The following is a 20,906-nucleotide window of genomic DNA, read 5'->3' on the forward strand; positions in this document are numbered from 1 at the left end:
AAAATGAATAGCCAAATGCGAGTATTTACAGTAGATATGAACACATTGATACTTTTCTAGATACTAACTAAAACTAAAAGCTGTCAAAAGCAATACATTGACAATGCTTCTTTTAAAACTGTTTAGGAAATGTTGAAACCAGTTAATTTTGAAGAATTTCGTAACGTCCGATTTTAAAATGAAAAAAATTCTGAAAATTTTGCAGGGAAAAGAATTTGATTTCAATAATATACTTTGCTGCAGATTTCTGTTCTGATTATAAAACATTTTGTGAAAGATTCGTGAACAAATTTAAATTATTTCTAACCAAACCCCAGCTTAATGCAAATAGAATATAATAAGTGATTCATTAAAAAAAAAATATGTTTGAGTAATGCATCAATTATTTAAATTTTTAATTAAAATTTGTTTGTACAGTAGTTAAAAAATTAAATCCCAAATCGATTCTAAAGTTGGATCTCTCATCACATTTTGCAGTTCGCAATACTAAAATATAACTCGTTAAAACTTACTGTCAAAATTTTGTAAAACAATCTCAAGAACATTCTTTTGTTCTTACTTTTAATGTCATAGAAAGCAAAATTCATTTCAGCTCAAAAATGTAAACATGTATTCTGATTTTTTTTTAAATTGACAACCTATATTCATTTTTTGCATCAATTTAAAAATCATTAAAATATTTTAAATATTTTAGATATTTTCAAAAAATCATGATTATAAATATAATTAACTAAGTAATTTTGCTTTAGCTTAGATTTACATTAAACATCGTTTGCACAAAAATTAAAACATTTTCATAGAAGGAAAAATAAAAATCAAAAGAAAAATCAAAACCATCTCAAAAAGTAAACGTGTATTCTGATTTTTTTAAGCTGACAATCCATATTCATTTTTTTGCACTGATTGAAAATCATTAAAATATTGTATATATTTTTAAATATTTTCAAAAACTCAAAATTATGAATATAATAACCGAGTAATTTTGCTTTACTTTAAATTTACATTAAATATTGTTTGCACAAAAATTGGAAGGTTTTCGTAGAAAGAAACCTTTATAAACAATCATTAGAAATAAGTTAAGAGGAAAAAACTTTAATAAAATTCCATCAAATGTTTTTTTTTTTTTTTTCAATACTGGCTTAAAATATGGTTTAAAAAAATAAAGTTCTTTCTTTTTCTTCTAAAATTTAGTGCATTCCTTTAAAAGAAAGATAAACAAAATTTCACAATATTTAAAAGATAATTACGTAAATTCTTTCAAATTCCTTTTTATTTAATCACAATATTTTCTTCCAAACATTTAATTAAAATCTTTTTTGTCAAATGTAATAAGTTATGAATATTCATTATACCTTGGTACCACAGATAAAAATTAATGCCGTAAACTTTTTTTTAAAGTCAAAAATAACTCATAAAGTCCATTTGGATGGATTTTTTCATGGGAACCCGAGGTGTTCAGTTTCAGACGATGAGAATTTTACATGAAATTAACATAACGTTACACAAAACGAATTTTACCATCCTCAGCGTTATATTTCTTTTCTTTGGCTCTATTAAGGTAGCTTGATCAAAATCACGTCATTCAACTTTTTTTTCATTGCGTACATATATTCAAAATCAGAAATTGGAAAGAATTACCTCCCCCCCCCCCCCCCGAAAAAAAAACACTTGTCTACAACATTAATTTTTCATGAAAATGTCTACTTTGTTGAGATTCAGTGACACACTTTGAATTTATTTGATTTAAAACGTCCTTTACTGACATCAACATGAAGGATACCGAATTTTCCTGGGAAATGTTTCATCTTAGTTTGCTTTTGATGAATTTTAAAGAAGAAAAGCTCCGTTCGCAGGATACTTGTGTCACAGACGTAGATAGTAAATATTTGTACACTTGACCCCCTTAACATATTATTTCTATCTATTTTTTTTCAAGTTTAAACTGTCAATATTTTCTATTCTTTCAAATCCTAACTTTAAACTTGAAGAATTTCTGGCTAACATTGCTACATTATTTAGCTTTCAAATTATCCGTAATATTGATTTTCAGTTATACCAACCTTTGATGCTTTTGAGAGCGATTTGTCCATCCTGTCATCCCCTGGAGGCATGTGATGGACGAAAAAAGGTTGTGAACCACTATTTTAAGGCTTTATACTGTTTGTATCTTTGTGAATTTGAACTTTAATAAACAAAAACAAATTAATTTGAAGTAATCGTTATTTCAAGTTTATATTATTTCAAGTGCTGAAAACAGCAAAATTTTAGCAAACACTGATGATTAAAAATGGTAAACTTAACGTGAAACAGTTCTTGTCATTTTTTATTCAAAACAGATGTAATTCAATTCTGTATAAGAAATAACTCGTTATTTTTCTCTGGGATGAAGTTGCGAGGATAGAGATTACCTAATTGGTTGAAAAAGACATGGGTCTGTCGATTACATACAAAGTGGCGGGAAACTCAAAGGAAAGAGAGAATGAGAGGAAAGAAAAGCTTTCGTAGCAGGCGTTTTGCATGTTACCAGCTGGTATACATCCTATTCTTCTGATGGAGTCTTTCTCTTATCAAGGAAAGGGATCAATTTAATCTCTCCCAGACAGCTTTAAATGGCCATAAAAAACATCTCCACCCCCAATATACTGCTCCTTATAGAATTCCAGGAAACATCAATTCCCAGCAGAGATAGCGAGAGACGCCACCTGCTGTGTTAAGCAGGGCATAACCCTTAAGGCTTCACTGAACTTTGTCATGTAGGACCACCCCATAAAGTCATTGTTTCCTCCCTTCGTAACATGATACAGCAATAGTTCAGCAAGGAAAGACAGACCACTGGAAGAGGAAAACCATCAATCCTCATCCCATCCCCCCCCCCCCCCCAATTACAGTTTTCACTGACTGTAAAAACACGAGAACGGCCCGCCCAGCCATTTTTTTTTTCGAAATAAAATTGAGGAAAATGGTACGAACATGTTGGAAAAAAAGAAAACGACCCAAGTTAGGTACGGCCTATGTGCAAATTTCCACATTTCCCACATGGCCAGTCCACCCCTGAACAGTGTACCGGAAGAGACTATGATGAGCAAGGGGATCGATAGCTTTAAAATGGCCATTAATCTTCATTGGGGACTAATAAATTGACTAGGAACAGTCTAGCCGGGTTCAGAATCTGTTGCTGATCATTACATTTGTATGACAAGAACAGATTTCACTTCATTTCAACATTTCTTTTATCAATATCTAGTAGCCCCCCCCCCCTTTTTTTTAAACATGATTTTTAATGTTTTGAGACTCCAACCTTTAAAAACTTTTTATCTCTACTTTTTAATTTTATAAATGCATTTATTATGGGCAATAAACTTCTACATCACAGATAAACATTTTAAAATGTACAGCTGATGTGTTTGTTTTTATAAATGCTGTTATGTGCATTATAACTTATTAACACTCATTTGATTTACATACACACTTACATAAGCTTCAACAGATCTTAATTTTTTCATTTTCACTTTAAAATATTTTTCAATCAATTGTTTATACATACATATTTATGTATGCTATTTTTATATTAAAATATTACTTGAATACAAAGAATATAAAATTACTTCTTATTTTCAATACTATATTTATATACTATATTTATCATTTTCAAACTTCAAACTTTTAACTAAAAACTTTCAATTTACCGAAAAAGTGGGCAAAAAGACATTTTGTCTGGGAAGGTTTTTTCCGGGGTGGACAAGATAGGACAACTTTGCTTCTAGTGAGGGGAAGGCTCTTTCAAGGTTACATCTGAAACCTCTAAAAAATTTTTCACTTTTGACTGGGGTTTGCAGGCAGGTGAGGACTTTGGCAGACTGGCCTATCAGCTCGTGGGCCGATGTGGCCTCAAGTCTGAACACCTTTTTTTATTTAAAAAAGGTTTTTTTAATTAATTTATTTTTAATATTTTTGCGCAACTTCCTTTTTTTTTGCTCACAAACCTGTGTGATTTCCCTTTGACTTTTTTTTCTTTTCTTTAAAGTCGTCGACCTGTGTACCCTTTTTTATCTTCTTTTTTCTTATCTTTTTCTTACTTTTTTTTCTGAACATTTTTTTTTTTTTTTTTTGCACCCTTTGGAGGCCAAGGTTGACGTCCTCTTGCGAGACCCAGTCCACTCCTGGGTGGAGAACCTAGTTTTGAATGTAATGTTAGTGTGGACATAATGTTAAGCCTGGATTGGCTGTGGGACTTGAGAATGATTAAACATGTGTAGAAGTTTTCTCTAGATTTAATATTTATATCTTGCTATGGGGTGGTATGAAATCACTCTTTTTTTAGAAAAAACTCAAGTTTGCTCCCAAATTTTGGTGTCCATGCTTTAACCCAGAGTTTCCAAAACTGTGGTCCGCGGGCCCCTCGGGGGTCCGCAGTGCTATCCAACTAAAATGATAAATACAATTAAGATTGAAGGAGTAATGATATTTTAATTTAAAAAGAAAGCACATTAATGAGGAATACATGCAGGGCGCAGCAGTCCCCCCACCCCCTCAGAACTCTCGGAAGTAACTTCCGGGGACTAGTGACCGATAGCGAGCAGAGGGCAGTGGCTCCATATAATTGAGGCAAACTTAAGCAAGCAGCATTGTGAAGGCTACTCAGATCTTAATCACATCATTACGACGCTGCCAGGGTAGGCTTGCCCGAACCAGTTTATAATTAAAATCCTAATACGCCATCAAAATACAACTCATATGAAAAATCAACACAGTTAAACTAGGCTAACAGTATTTTGTTCACTAACTTCAAAAGTTCATTTTTATTAGTAAACTTGTTGTAGAAACTTGTTTTTTTTTTTTTTTTTAAAGTAGTTACAGAAATTTGGAATATTTTCAATTCTATTGAATTTCAAACAGAATTTTACTTTAGTACCCAAAACAATAATGTAAGGTATGAAAATCAGACAAGAGCTCTGAAAAATGTACAGAACAATGAATTAATTTTAAGAAAAAATGCGTGAAAATATATTTGAAAAAAAAATTACACTGTGTCGAATGATTTTTTTTTTGAGTGCACCAGGAAGGTCCGCAAAGCTCGTACTTTTTCGAGTAGTAGAAAGGACTACTACTTTCTACTGTAGAAGGAGAAAGAAGTTCTCCTTCTACAGTAGAACTTCTTTCTCCTTCTTGGGGGAAGGAGAAAGAAGGTTCCCCCAGAAGGGGGAACGCAGAGGTCTGACGTTTGGAGACCTCTGCCTTAATCTCAGGGCTGGATTTGGAAGTGTGGGGGCCCGGGGTAACAAAGGAGTGGAAGCCTGTAGTCAGGGTTCGTAAAGATCATCATATTTTCGAAAATATCCGATACTTTGATATATATCCAAATTTTTTGATATATATGTATATATCTGATATTTTCGATTAAAAAAATTTCCATTCAAGTCATTTCGTCAAATATTTTTTTAATTTTTGAGCTCAAGAAGTGAGAAGTTGTAAGGATAACCTGCAAAGTTAACCATTTTCCGAATTTTTTTTTACGAACTTTATTTCTCTTTAACTCGGAGGTACAAATTACAAATTAAATAAATAAAAAAATATATATATTGAAACTGAAATGCTCGATCAAACAAAAAATGTATAATAATTATATACTTGCAATCAGGGCTTTCTGCTATATTGATAATAATATTATTTTTGTGCAAGCATTCTTTGTAGAAATACAAAAGAAAAAAATGGGAGAAAAAGAAGGAAAATTTGCTTACAAGTGAAAGTTAGGATATTTTGTAAGAATATTATTGTGAGGGCCCCTTCGTTGTGGAGGCCCCGGGGAAGTAGCCCCGCCTGTCCTCCCCTAAATCCGGCCCTGCTTCATCTGATCCTGAGTCAGCCATTTTCGGTAACACTAGAAAATGAGATGGAGGTCAGTGGCTAAATGGAATTGTTTTGACATTCATGTCCCAAAATAATATTATAGACAATCTTTAATTGTATTGTGGGCTTTTGGGTAGGTATACGCCGGGCCAAAATGTCGGCGATCCAAAATGTCGCCGGCCCAAAATTTGCTAGTTCAATTTGTATGAAAAATTTAAATGTACGTCGATGCTTTCCAGCATAAAAGCTGCTAAAGAATATTAATTGCCTTTCAAAGCAAGTCCCTTCAAAAATTCCAAACGTTTTCTCCTGTCTTAATTCGTAAACTTCAGATTAATTCCAGAAAATTAATAGTTTTCAGAAAAACATACGTTTTTCTGTATACTATTACAAACGTAAACATGTGAAAGGCTGCTGCAACCGAATTCTCTTTCTCGTTTAATCTGATTAATAATAGTACTCAAGATGTAACGTAAAGGATCAAGATGTAACGCAAGGATTCAGACAAAAAATTGGTATGGAAGTAAAACTAAACTGTTCTAAACGCGAATGAAAGAATAGTGAGGCGCAATCTGAATATGGCAAATAGGCGGTTTGTATTTTTTGGCGTAATGAAGTAAAAACAAATAACTCCTTTACTCTAGCATATTATTACGGTAGCGACAGGTCAGTCATTTAGGGGATCAGGCGGAATGGCCCCTGATTTTGAATTTTTTTTATATACAAGTGGAAGTGGTTTTTATAGCAATCCTATGAAATTTGCATTGGTTATACGCCCGTTATCTTCCCTCTCCCCTTTCACTGGAAAAATTCGAAATCACAGTCCAGGGTGGAAATAAAGTAGAAAAGTATCTTACTGAAATTTAATTTTCTCATAGATTTATTAACAGCACCCTAAGAACTGTAAAAAAAAAAAAAAAAAAAACTGTACGTTTTCAGTGAGATATACGTTGGTTAAAGTAAGATCAAAACTGTTCTGAAACTTTTTCTGGAAATGAAACTGAAGAATTTTAACAAGACAGCTCGAGACCTTCCTCTGAGAGGACATTTGTATGTCCTTTGCGACCGGGATTTTGGGACAGCAAAACAAATGTTTAACAGAGATGACAGATTATTGCCGTGAGAACTCCCATCTCTTATGAGTAAAATTCTGAAATTACGTTGAAATGTTCACCGTCAAATCTTTTGAAATCAATGAAACCCGTAACTGCTAAAACAGGTGTCTTTCACTCAGATTTTTGAAAAACGTCTCTACGCGATGACAAATATTTTCAATTCTCAACCTTCATGAAATTTATATATTCGATAGAACATCAAGGGACAGTTTCAGAACAGCTATTTTATTGAAGGTTTTCAAGAGGATACTTTCATGCATGCGAAGTAGCGCTTGTCAGCTAATCACATTTTCCAATTTCAAATAGAAAAGAAAAAATTTCATAATGTAGGCTGAAATAACTGATATCAATGAGATTATTCAGATCAATTTTGACCTAGACTTATTTTTAAAATGAGTTTCAAAAAGTAATAGTTCCAGCTCAATATAGCTTGGTAATTCAGAAAGAAAAGAATATTGATAATAATAATGATAAACAAATAAGTTTTTCTATCTCAGAAAAAATTGCTTTTTTAATCAGTGAATTTTTACTATGCAAATTATATAAGAATGCAAACTCAGTTTTTATTTAACACTCACACTAGTTAAAGTGCTACAAAAATGAGAGGAATACACAGTTAATTTAGATTTTATTGATATCATGCTCAACCTCTCATATTTAAATTCAGTATATTTTTCATTGTTTATTTAATTACACTGACTCACGTAAACGATTACCAAACTCAACTTAGAACGAAAATAAGGCTTGTTTTCGTTTAATTTCACTTGTATACTACATTTTTGTATGAATCCTCGCATTACTTCTTGAGATATAGCAGTCACATAAAACGATAAAAATTATTCGGTGATCCATCCTTTTGGGATGACCGAAGCCAAAAATAAATGAGCAACTCGCCCTTTAAGATATACCTGTAGACCAAATTTTGTCTTAACCCTTGTACAGTAGACCCTCGTTTTACGCGGGGGTTATGTTCCACGGAAATGCTGCATAAATCGAAACCGCGTAAATTGAGACCTAATATTAGTGTCAAAATAGGGATTAGGTTCCGTAGATAAAAAAAATACTTCATTCTAGTGATGACTAATTGTATAATAAGTTTAATGTGTACTTATATCAATTTTTATGCATAATATGCATAAAGAAAACAAACTAATTTCATGTTCTGTTTATGAAGAAGAGCTGGCTATGATAGTCTTTTGGTAATCATTAAGAATTTTTCCTCTAATTCTTTGCGGAGCATTAACGCATCCATGATCACTTGTGTCATTTCCATGATAGAATCTTCTCTCACTAACAAATCAGAAAGATCATTTCTATTGTCTACGGATGGTTCGAAAATTTTCAATGTGAGCATTTTTGGTTGTGTGTCACCGGAGTCTGTATCCTCGTTGGTTTTGACCTCCTTTGTCACTCCTAAAAGCTCTTCTTCCAGTGAGTTCTGAATTGTGTGAGTTTAATCACTTTACTTCTGATGGAAAAAGCTCTGGAACCAATCGCATAAAATGTCTCCAAAGACCCAAGTTCGATTATTAGCACGCCAAAATGCAGTTAGTTACGTGTAATCTGCAATCTTTAGGAGCTTCCGTTTGAAAGAGAGGAAAATGTTACCTGTTTGCATTGCCGCATCTGCGTAAAACCGAAACTCATCTGCGTAAATAAAATAAAGGTGTCAACTCTTCAACCGCGTAAAATAAACCCGCTGGAAACGAGGGTCTACTGTAATAATTTTTGAGACATATCAGTCACAGATAATAAAAAAGAAAAGAAAAAAACATTCGATTGCTCCACCCTCTGGTGTTATTGACCCCAAAATCTGTCCTTCTGCTGCTTCCTAACATTTTATTTGATTCCGTTCATCATTTTTTGAGCAACGACAGTCACGCATATCGATGAAAACGTTCAGTTACTCCACCATCTTGAACGAATTGACGCAAAAAACCTCGCAGCCCTAAATCATATATGGGTACTTGCGGGTATCGTTCGAATTCTTACTACAGGTTTTGACGTAGAATGGCCCCGAAAAATCGGTCACATACAAATGCAAACTATTCTTGAAGAAAAGTTTAAAATAATTTAGCGAACGTCAGAACTGAACGCTGTCAGAACGTTTTATAGTTGGTAGATAGCGAGTCACAAGGAATAAGATAACGTAATGCTTGTATTCTATTTGTTTGCTGAAAAACAGCCGAGAGTTGCGAATCAAAACGGAATAATATTTTTGGAATTTATCAAGAAACTCAGTTAGTTCAGTCCCATTTTTAACAGGGACATTCATTAAAGGCAGTAATCATTTATTCTGCAAATTTGGTGTTAAACAGCATTTTTGTACATTTGCATTTTTCTTACCAACTGAATGAGCGAATTTTGGATCTACGACATTTTGGACAGGCGACATTTTGGATCGGCGACATTTTGGACAGGCGACATTTTAGCCCGGCGACATTTTGGGCCGGCGACATTTTGGACAGGCAACATTTTGGACCGCCGACATTTTGGGCTGGCGACATTTTGGATCGGCGACATTTTGGCCCGGCGACATTTTGAACCGGCGACATTTTGGCCGCAACATTTTGTCCCGCGACATTTCGGTGGCGACATTTTGACCCCAAACTTTTTGGGTAGGAAGGCAACTTTCTAACACATTGTTCAGATGAAAATCTCTTTCTAAGGAAAAAGGTTATGCGATTTTTTCTATATAAATAATTTTTTCCTGCTAAATATATGGTGCGGGGGGGGGGGGGGGGGGGGGGGAGTCTGCCCTAGGATGCCACTGCTGCAAAACAGACAGGCAAGCCTTTATTTTCCAGAAAGTTTTAACCTTTAGTTTTAACAGAGTTTCAAAAATTCTACATTCACATGTTAATAGTAAACTAACTGTCTTCTCTTTTGATCCTTTCTTAAAGACTGGCATGATGTTTTTTCCAGCTTCCATTCATTCTTGGACTGTCCCTGAGCTATAAAAAGCATTGAAATTTTTTTTTAAATTATGTCTACTTATTCGTTTGTACACTCAAATAGGAATTTGAAATCAATATTATGAGGTCATGGAGCCTTAGATATTGTATCCTCCCTAGAAAACACAAAATTCTCAAGCTGTAAATTAGCTGACTCATATCAACTGATGAAATATAGTGTCAGTTAAAAAACACAACAAAAGAAAGCCAGCAATATCCACATCCTTTTGTTTTATGATACCTTTCTCTCGGTCTGCCAGTGGGCATATTTGACTGACACGATCTTTCCCAGAATTAGCATAGTCAAAACACTACTATCTTTCAATGTTATCTGCCTAGCCAATATTCTTTTTATCTTTTCTTGGTCCTTACTAAAAACTTGAAATTGCACCGAGCCTTACAAAATAAGATCCTATCAACATGACTGCCAGTCTCTTTAAACTGACAAAAGCGCATCTTTTATCTCCCTAAAGAACCACATTGGTCAGATTTTTTTCAAACACTTTTGAATTTCTTGAAAGGAACATAGTTTCTTTTTTTTTTTTTAAAGCTTTTCTTGAATTTGTCTTTTTTTGAATCCACTCACTGTTGCTAATCTCAATGAAGATCAATATCATCATTTTTCCCACACTCAAAGAAAAAAAACCTCCCTTTAAAATCAGCCATTCCTTAAAATTGGACACCAATCTGAAATTTTCACATTTGTAAACTAGATATTCACAATCATATTATGCTGCCTCACCTCAGAAAAGAAAGGGTTGTCCAAAAAGATTAGTGTTAACCAAGTTTAACTTAAGGAACAGAAACATGTTTTATTGGGCTAAAGCAATTAAATGCTTGCAGAATTATTATATAGATAAACAATTGCCAAACTTAACTAACTAACCTGCTCTAACGGGGTAGCGTCCAGTCAACAATGCAGCTCTGCTTGGGGTGCATACAGCAGCAGCTGCTAAGTGATGATTGAGCTTAACACCATTTTTTGGCAAGACTATCAATATTAGGTGTTCGTAAAGTACTATTACCAAAACAACCTATATCACCATAACCCAAATCGTCTGCCAAAAATATAACGAAATTAGGTTTAGATTCTGAAACAGAAAGTGTAGAAAAAAGTAAAATAATTAACGTCAACATTGCAACTGAAAATGTGCCTTAAAAGTATGTAAAATGAAGATTTGAAAGCTATTACTGAAATTGACTGAGAAATTTCGTCACATGTTTGTTGGCATTAAAGTTCAAATTATTTTTCTAACTGTGGATTACATGTAGATAAAATACATGGATGAGGTTTTGAAGTTATCTCTCTCTTGGGATGATTCTTGGATTTTTTTCTTTTTTGTTATTTACATTACACTATAGTTACATGTTATGCGATCGCTAAGTAAAGACACATTTGTGCTAGGCTTCTCCTCTTCTTTTAAACCTCAGTTTTTTTTTTGGTTGTTGTCACAAAAGAAAAGAAGTGAATTATTTATTTGTTTATAATTTCTGTCCACGCGCTGCAAGTTTTTTGGAATTTTGAACGCATGCTGCAAGAAAACGACAAAATGAAACCAAAAGACAACGATCTTGCTTCTATGTCTGCATTTGCTGTTTACAGTCAAGTTTGTACTTTATATTATATCTTTAACACATTGAACCCCAAAGAAAAGTCTTTGTCTTCAGATGCGGCAAATCTTCTTGAAAGCACTATGACAGTGCGCTGTATTGTAATTGGGAAAGCCTGAAATTTTTCGGGAAAAGAAAAATTAATTGCTTAGAATGGCCTAGTAGTATCACAAATCATTGAAATTTCCGAAAAAGACAGGGATTTCATATTCAATCTTTACTTCGTGGGGGCTGGGAACCGAATTCTTCAATTTTCTTCAATTTTGCATTTTTGTATTGACTTTTAAGTGTATCATTTTGAGCTAGAATGGGGGTTATATGCATAATGAAGGAGGTTAAAAGTGGTAAAGGGGACAAGTGGATTTCTTGTGACCTATGTCAGATGTTCTGCTTGTTTAAGGGGAAGGATGAGTCTGAGAAGGATTTCATTTGCACTAACTTTTCTCCGCACGCACCCCACCTCTTAGCCGTAGGCCTTAGGTTCCACCGCCTGGGGGGCCCGCTACGCGGACCCCCCGCACGGCTGAGTGCGGCGGTCGATAGTCGTATCATGCTACGGATGCGCTTGGTACTTATTGCGCCGGGGAAGGTCCCCGTGCTGGGCGTCAGCCCAGCTGGGAGTTTACCCCTTAATGTGTGGGTCTTGCTCACCGTGAGATACGGTATATCTCCCTGTACCTCGTTACATTTGCACTAACTGTGTTGAACTCTCAGAAATCAGAGTTAGGATGCTTACTTTGGAGGGTGAGTTAGCATAAGGCTGTAGGAGTGTAGATAGGGTAAACACTCCAGAGGGAAAGGGGGAAGTTAGTAAAAAGGAGGTGGGAAATAGCTGTGTGTTAGATAGTGGGAATATTCCAGAAGTAAAGGAGAAAGCTATTGCTGAGGTGACAGACTGGGAAACTAGGGTATAATTTTGGGAGATTCAATGGTGCATGAGGTGGGAAACTCAATAGGCAGAGTTAGATGTAAGGTGGCTAGATGTTGTTTGTCAGGGGCTCGGGTGAGAGATGTAAATAGGGTTGCTGAAAAGAAGGGGGTATTTAATAAAGAGGATGTAGTTACTTTGTGGGTGGGAACTAACGATGTAGGCCATAGTAACAACGATGAGTTTACAAAGGAATGGGATTCCCTGTTGGACAAAGCAACCAATTGTTCGGCAAATGTCCAAGTGGTTGGTTTGCTTCCCAGGTATAGAGTGCATAGGAGTTGGTTAAACCAACGAGCTAGGTGTATGAACCTGGTACTCAAGGAAATTTGCGTTAAGCATAGTATCAGGTTTATTGATGTGTGGAGTAAATGTAAACGTGATTGGATTGCTAGGGATGGCCTGCATCTGTGCTCTACAGGGGTCAAAATGGTTAGTGGTTTGGTTTTAGAGGCTTCAGAATCAAAAAACTAAGTTGGAATGGGGGGCATGGTTTAAGGAGCAGAATTCAAAAGGGTATTAACTATTTGGATTTTAGTAGAAACGGAAATAGGGTGACTAATAAGAGGAAAGATTTTAACAGCTGGGATTCAAATAATCGTGTAGCATTAAATAAAAGTAAGATTTTTTATACAAATGCTCGTAGTATTAGGAATAAGACGGAAGAATTGAAAAGCATAATTATAGATGAGAGGTTGGATATTATTGGAGTTACCGAGACATGGGCTACCAAAAGATGATGATTTATTATCTATTGTTGGGTATAATTTGTTTAGACAAGATAGAGTAGGTAAAAAAGGTGGCGGGGTTTCATTTTATGTCAGAGACACTTTAACTTGCAATGAATTGGTAATTAATGATAAACCTAATGAGATTGATATGATTTGGCTGGAGTTGATGAGCAATAAAGGAAATAAACTACGTTTAGGGAACATTTATAGGCCACCCAACTTAAGCCAGGGTCAAGATAAACAGATGTTTAGTATTATTAGTGACAAGCAAGTTTCAAGCAAGAGATCAGTCATTATAATGGGAGATTTTAATTTTCCAGGAATTGATTAAAATAATTTTTACCATAGTAATAGCAGAGAAGAGGAATTTTCGAAAGTAATTGGTGACTGTTTTTTAGATCAAATTGTAACTCAGGGTACTCGACAGGACGTCATTTTGGATCTAGTTTTCTGTGATATGGAAGGTTCTGTTCAGGGGTTATGTGTAGGGGAACACATTGGAGACAGTGACCACAATAGTATTAGGTTTGGGATTAAATTTGATACGCACAAAGTAGAGAATTTTAGGTTTGTGCCCAATTTCAGAAATACTGATTTTGTGGCACTTAGGCAGAGTTTGAAAGCAGTTTTTTCTTCTGGATTGGACAATAGCGATGTGAATCTTCAGTGGGCAGAGTTTAAGGAAAAGCTAGCGAAAACGGTTGGGGATCATGTTTCTTTTAGGAGAAAAGGTGTCAACACTAAAATTTGGCCAATGTGGTTCTCCAGGGAAACTAAAGACACTCTAAATTACAAGCAAGCTGCTTTTCATAGGTTTAGAGAAACTGGTCACAGTGCAGATAGGCTCCAATATTGTAAGGCAAGGCGTAAATTTAAGTATTTGGTACGGATTCAGAAAAGAGAGTTGGAGCAAAGACTGGCAGATAACATAAACGGGAATCCTAAGAGGTTTTTTGCATACGCTAATTCGGGGAAAGTTTGAAATAGTCATATTGGGCCACTGGTTGATGAGCGCGGAATTTTAATTCAGGACTATAGTGATATTGCTAAAGTTCTTAATAACTTTTTTTGAGTGTTTTTAACGATAACTGTATCTCAACAGTTGACACCAACAAGACACAAGCTATAGTACAGCTTGAGGACTTTGTATTTTCCAGGGATGACGTTTTACTTCATTTGAAAAAAATTAAAGAGACTAAGTCTCCGGGACCTGATAATATTTATCCAAAAATTTTAGTTGAATGTGCGGAACAATTAGCAGATGTAATCGTAAATATTTTCAATGCTTCTTATTACTCGGGGACAGTGCCAGAGGACTGGAAGCAGGCTAACATTACACGGCTCTTCAAAAGAGGGTCTAAAGGGAGTGTGAGAAATTATAGACCTGTGAGTCTAACTTCGGCAGTTTGCAAAATTTTTGAAACATTGATAAAAATTAAGATAATAAATTTTCTAGGGACTAATAATCTATTGACTAGTTTTCAGTACGGTTTCAGGAAAGGCAAATCTTGTGCAACTAATTTATTAAATTTCTGTGACAAAGTGTGGCTTTGGACAGTAAGAAGCCTGTAGATGTTGTTTACATTGATTTTCAAAAAGCTTTCGATAAGGTACCGCATGTTGCTCTACTTAGCAAATTAGCTGATATAGGAATAGGAGGAAAAACTTTCATTTGGGTAAAAAACTGGCTGACCGGAAGGAAACAAAGGGTAGTTGTAAGGGGAAATTACTCTAATTGGAGTGAGGTTTTAAGTGGGGTTCCTCAAGGATCAGTGTTAGGGCCTGTTTTGTTCATTGTTTTTATGAACGATATTCGCAAAAATATTTCTGGGAACATGAATTGTTTTGCTGATGATGTCAAAGTTATGGGGACTGTAGATAATGAAGAACAAGCAAAACAGCTGCAAGAGGATCTAGATCATATTACGGAGTGGGCTGATAAATGGGGTATGGCTGTTAATGTTGGGAAATGTCAAGTGCTACATTTAGGGCATGGAAATAAGTGTACAAGTTATTATTTGTAAGGTTCAGTCATTAGTCAGGCAGACAAAGTTACTGATTTGGGGGTCTTAATAAGTCAGGATTTAAAGTTTAGCCAACAGTGCAGCATTGCTAGTAACAAGGCCAATAAGATGCTTGAGTTTATCAATAGATCTATTTCAAATAAATCTAAAGTTCTTCAGCCCTTATATAGAAGTTTGGTAAGACCTCATTTGGAGTATGCTGTTCAGTTTTGGTCTCCTTATCTTAAGAAAGATATTAATGTATTGAAAAGGGTTCAAAGGCGAGCTACAAGGCTAATAAATGGACTTTCTCACTTAGACTATGATTCCAGGCTTAGAAGGTTAAAAATGTACAGTCTTGAGCAAAGAAGAAACCGAGGGGACATGATTCTGTTGTTTAAATTTATTAAAATGACAGATGTTACGGGGCTGAAGTTTAGCACTGAAAACAGGACAAGGGGCCATTGTTTTAAGCTATTTAAATCTCAGGCTAACATGGATATTAGGAAAAATTATTATTATAGCAGGGTAGTGGAACCTTGGAACAGTTTACCGGAAGAGGTAGTAATGAGCAAGGGAGTAGATAGTTTTAAGAGGGCCATTGATCTTCACTGGGGATTGTAAATTGACTAGGACCAGTCTAGCTGGGCCCAGAGCCTGTTGCTGGTCAAAACTTTTGTATTTGTATTTGAATTCAAAGCCTTCATGCTTCAATTTTTGATTGTGCTTTCTGCTCCCTTTGTTTTGTTCTTCGGAGCAAATTTAATCAGCAGCAATAGCTTTTTGTTTTTTTTTCGGCTCAGACCAGAAATTTGAAAATTTTGACTCGCCAAATTCCCTCTTTCACTCCAAAACATAGTTTTCAATCGCTACAAACAAATCTATTTATCTCCTGCTACTTTTAAAAGCCAGTTAAAGCTTGAAAATAAAAAAAAAAATTGAATGCTAAGATGACAAAAGTTTTCAAAGCATATTTAAAAAGTGTAATAAAGCTACAAAAAATTGAAAAGAAAAAGTTTAACAGAAGTGAGAATTGGCCAATTGTGCTATTGGGCTAATGAACCTGCATACAAAAATTTGTTGAAAAAATCGACTATTCTTGTTTTGGAGCAGGCCCCTCTTTTCATAAAATTCAGTACGGGATCTAAGGGGAACCCGCTAAGACCCTTGACCTGAATAGCAGCAAATTCACTCTATTTCTGTGGTTTTTCTTCTTTTTTTAATATAATAACTTAAAGGGAGAGGGGGGGGGAGTGACAATTTAAAGATTTGTCTCAGCTCGAAGCCCGAAATCAAAGATCCTCCACTGACAATATTGCAGGAGGGATCAAGGAATACACATACCTACTCAATATGTAACAAATTCATGCCCACATATATACAGGGAAAAGTCAAGGACATTTTTTGATCAGGAAATTTTGAAAAAAATAACAAAAACTCAAGAAAAATTGATTAAATGAAGATTTTTTTTGGGGGGGGGGGTTACCAATCCCCTCCCCACTAGCGCTAGACTTTATCTCTCCCCCTCCCCCAAATACCATAAAGGATCCCCCACTCCAAAAAAGAAAAAAAATACACTTCAAAACACCCCTTTAATAATTTCAATGATGCAGTCTGCCTATGACCCCCTTTGGTGGGCACCTCTGAATAACTTGTTTAGAAGCTGAATTAAAGATAATTGCTTGTTACGTATAGGTTAGAATATTTTACCCTTCTACTGAAGGTTTTTAGCAATAATTTAGTACAATCTTAATATTAGCATCAATATGCCTTGAAAATACCCATATTATTTATTTATTTTAGAGGAAGAAGCTTACTTCTGAAACTCCAGAAAGTGTGGAGACACAACCCAAAAGAATGAAATTAGAAAAAAATGTTGAAGTTTCTGATGTAAGAGATACTGAAGAAATCAATGTTGAACCTTCTACTGAAGAAATCGGTAAGTTATGCCTTGCCTTTTATTGATAAAGTTTTGAAAAAGTGAAATGTTTGCATGAAAGCTATTGTATTTAATATTTCTGATTCAGATATTAAACAAAAATGACATGCAGTTACGTCTGTGCAGTAAAAGCTCCTTCTTAAAAAAAAAGATATAATCCATATAAATTCTTCATTTCTTTGTTTAAGTCTGCTGACAGTCAAACTTTATAGTCAGTGGACCTCTTTCATGGACCAATGTTTAGCGCACCTTGTCATTAGAGTGCATAGGTACTTGTAATTTGTATATAATTGAATTTAATTACCGTATTTTCGGGAATAAGCGCCGCACCCGGTGTAAACGCCGCATCGTAATATATTCTCAAAGAAAAAAGTTTTTTAATGTATGCGCCGCACCAGGTGTAAGCGCGGCACCTTCCATAAGCTCGCACTCGGCATTAAACGACTTAAAAGCGCAATCAGTAGTAAAGAAAGCTGGATTAAATGTAAATAAAAAATATTTATTTTATTTCTCGTTAGTATTTTTAATTAACGATAGTGAAATATTTTTAAAAATCCCCATTTTGTACTTTTTACCTTCGGCATCCCTCGATTGGCTATCACTTTCATGGTTAATTTATCCGATTTCCGACGGCAAACGCATCTCTCGTCAATGCCAAACTCTCTAGCAGCAAAACGATTTACAATTGCTTCTGCCTTTACTACCTTAAATTTAAAGGCTGCAGTATAACTTTTGAATTGCTTAGGAGCAATTTCAAAGCAACTCTGAAAAAATTCCGTAAAAAAAGATAAGCCAAGAACGTACGAACGACAGCAAAAGAAGCAACACGATGATCTGAGTGAATAATAAAATTAGAGCTAGGAGACAAGTTTCCCATTAGGTTGCTTGACCAAGTAACCCATTTTTGTGAGGGAGGTGGTAAATTCCCTTTATAAATTGGAAATCCATCCCTCTCTCTTACTAGTACTTTTGCTCCCTCCTCTCCCAGACCCCTTCTCTCCGACGCGATAAGGCTTACTTGCCCACGTGTATCAGCGTTTTTCTCCTGAGTGAAACACGTGTAATCGCTGACTCACCTTCCCTTCCCCCTCCCTTCTTTACTTGTCGCCCGAGGTCGAAGGATTTCCTGTCCCTTCGCTCCGACGTGATAAGGCTTGCTCGCGCACGTGGATCAGCATTTCTCTCCTCAGTAAAACACGTGTAATCGTTGACTCACCTTCCCTCCCCCCTCATTGCTTTGCTTGTCGCCCAAGGTCGAAGGATTTCCTGTCCCTTCGCTCCGACGTGTTAAGGCTTGCTCACGCACGTGGATCAGCATTTCTCTCCTCAGTGAAACACGTGTGATCGCTGACTCACCTTCCCTCCCCCCTCTTTGCTTTACTTGTCGCCCAAGGGCGAAGGATTTCGTGAAAGGAAAGCAAACGATGTGGTGCCATCTGTTAGCAGCATTTTCAACTTTTTTTTTAAAACTTGAAAAAAAACCCCACTGTATCCGCCGCACCCGTTATATGCGCCGCACCGCTAATTTTTTTACTTTTTTTCTTGTATGCGCCGCGGCGCTTATTCCCGAAAATACGGTAAATCAGGGTTGGGTTTTTGACTTCACAAACCTGTTTTGGCAAAAAACTGGAAAACCTCTAAAACTGACATTGTTGTTAGAGTGGTTCCTGATAATTTTCATAAATATATAAGGCTTCTTGGTGCTAAAAAATTATTTAACTATTATTTACCTATACATCACATCAATAAAATTAATGAAAATCATAAGATTAATTTAAAATTAATTTTTCAATTTTCACATACTTGCCAGCTCTACTGTTTTTAATGAGAGACTCCTGTTTTTTGCTTCCATCTCCCGTTTTCCCGGTTTTTACCATTTTCTCCAGTTTTTGTAGTTTTTTCAGTCAATCATTAGAAAATTTCACTTTCTTCTCAATAAATGGCACCCTTTTCTAGTCATCCACCAATGTCTGGGTAAAAGGATTTCTCCAATAACTAACTTATTAAAAATTTATTTTTTGAAGCTTTCCATATTGCATGTTCAACGAAACACGTGCTTTGCTGAAAATTGCAGCAGATTTCAATCTCTTTGTATCTTAAAAATATTTCAATTATTTTGAAAGTTTGAAATTATTTTAACATGTGCTACCCTATACCTGCTTATTTTATGTTTTATTTTCATAAAATATTGAATTTTTTTTTTTTTTTTTTTTGGATATTAGTAATTAAATTTTTGTAGCTACTTTTTTTGGTAGAGACATAGAATGTACGAAACTTTAAGCAAGTTCACTCATTATTCAGTTTTTCCTTTTTGCAGTATTTTTTATTTTTCTTGCTGCTACCAACTAGCTTACATCTGCAAAAAATCCCTATTTCACTTTAAATTTAGTACTCATGTTATTTGAAAGCATAATTAAATAATTTTGTTGTGAAATATGTTGCTGGTGAATCACCTATGTGGAATCTCCTGTTTTTTTTCTTCAAAGGTTGGTAACTATGCTTTAAATTAATGTGTTGTAAAAATAGTTGCGGATATTGAAACTTATTAAATCAGTTTTCAAAGTAGTTCTGTTTAAATTTTTAATAACTAAAGCAGTTAGTTGCAAATACTTTTATCAATCAATCTAATTTTAAAAAAAGATCAGTTCTCAGTGGTTAATTATAAATTATCTACATATTTTGGATGATATATATATTTTTAAATCTTTTGTCCTCTTCTCTAAGAAATATAAGGTTTGAAATCTTGCCACTCTTTTTGAATTGTCCTGCATAAAAATGATAAAATAAAATTTATTGTTTTTACAGACCATCAAGATTTTCTTCCTGAATTACAAGAAGCAGCTAGCAGTAGTCAAAAACATCCTGGACTTGCATTAAATAAAAATGTTGTTCCATGTGGCAATTTTGTAGCTGAAAAAAGTTTCAAATGGATGATTTTTCCAATGTCACCAGAGAAATTTTTTGAGTGAGGAAATTTTATTTATGCTTCCATGCTTTTCTTTCTTCCCTTTTTTTAGATTTTAATGTAGCTTTAATGAAACTTTGAAGTATCTTTTTAAAGATCATTAATGAGCCATACACTTAAGCCATGTAATTTACTTTCATTTAATTCTTGAGTACTCTATCACAAAAATGGGCTTTTATTCATTCTTCCCAAAGAAAGGTAACAATCTATTTTATATTTAATCAAGATAGGATGTACACTAAATTGCTGACAACAAGGAGAAAGAAGTTTAAAAAAAATTGACGATAATAAACTGGTAAGGTATGTGATGTATCAATGAAGTTTTTTTTTTTTATTTATATGTACATTTAACTCTTAATTGCATGAAGGAAAGAACTTTTATTTCATTCTCCGCGCCAACAACGATCTGATTTTATTTAATAACATGTATGCTCAAACATAAGCTGGATTGTTGCCAACAGGACATATTTAGCCATAAGAATGGGCCTTTATTTAGCTATAAGAAAATAAAGTAATCCAGGGTTCTGGCCAGAGGATATTTGGGTCCATTAACAGACCTTTCACAAAAATCCGATCAACCAAAATGGACCGTTCACAAAATCCCGATCAACCAAAACGGACCCTTCACAAAATTCTGATAAACAAGAACGGATCTTTCACAAATTGTTTATTGAAAGAGCAAATCTGAAAGCAAAATAACGCATATTAAACCGATAATTTTTGGTACCTTTTTTAAAGTCAAATTGAAGGGATCAGCTTATACAAAATCTGCTAATTTTGCAAAGAAAAAGAAATCGGCACTCTTATGGTGCT

At 34.8% G+C, this 20,906-nt stretch overlaps 2 protein-coding genes across 2 annotated transcripts in view; one reads left to right on the plus strand and one right to left on the minus strand.

Annotated features, from left to right (window-relative positions):
• The window catches only part of LOC129217130 (steryl-sulfatase-like), a 29,002-nt gene extending 17,768 nt beyond the window's left edge, over window positions 1-11,234 (minus strand). Inside the window, 2 exon segments of the mRNA XM_054851388.1 lie at window positions 10,803-10,899; window positions 10,901-11,234. Of these exon segments, the coding sequence (XP_054707363.1) occupies window positions 10,803-10,899; window positions 10,901-11,053 (250 nt within the window). The 5' untranslated portion in view covers window positions 11,054-11,234.
• A 174-nt stretch (window positions 11,235-11,408) lies between these two features.
• The window catches only part of LOC129216378 (ribosomal oxygenase 1-like), a 64,023-nt gene continuing 54,525 nt past the window's right edge, over window positions 11,409-20,906 (plus strand). Inside the window, exons 1-3 of the mRNA XM_054850593.1 lie at window positions 11,409-11,523; window positions 16,993-17,128; window positions 19,934-20,093. Coding sequence (XP_054706568.1) covers window positions 11,446-11,523; window positions 16,993-17,128; window positions 19,934-20,093 — 374 coding nt within the window. The 5' untranslated portion in view covers window positions 11,409-11,445. The remainder of the gene's footprint in view (window positions 11,524-16,992; window positions 17,129-19,933; window positions 20,094-20,906) is intronic.

This window comes from Uloborus diversus, chromosome 2, assembly GCF_026930045.1.
Source record: "Uloborus diversus isolate 005 chromosome 2, Udiv.v.3.1, whole genome shotgun sequence".
NCBI lineage: Eukaryota > Metazoa > Arthropoda > Arachnida > Araneae > Uloboridae > Uloborus > Uloborus diversus.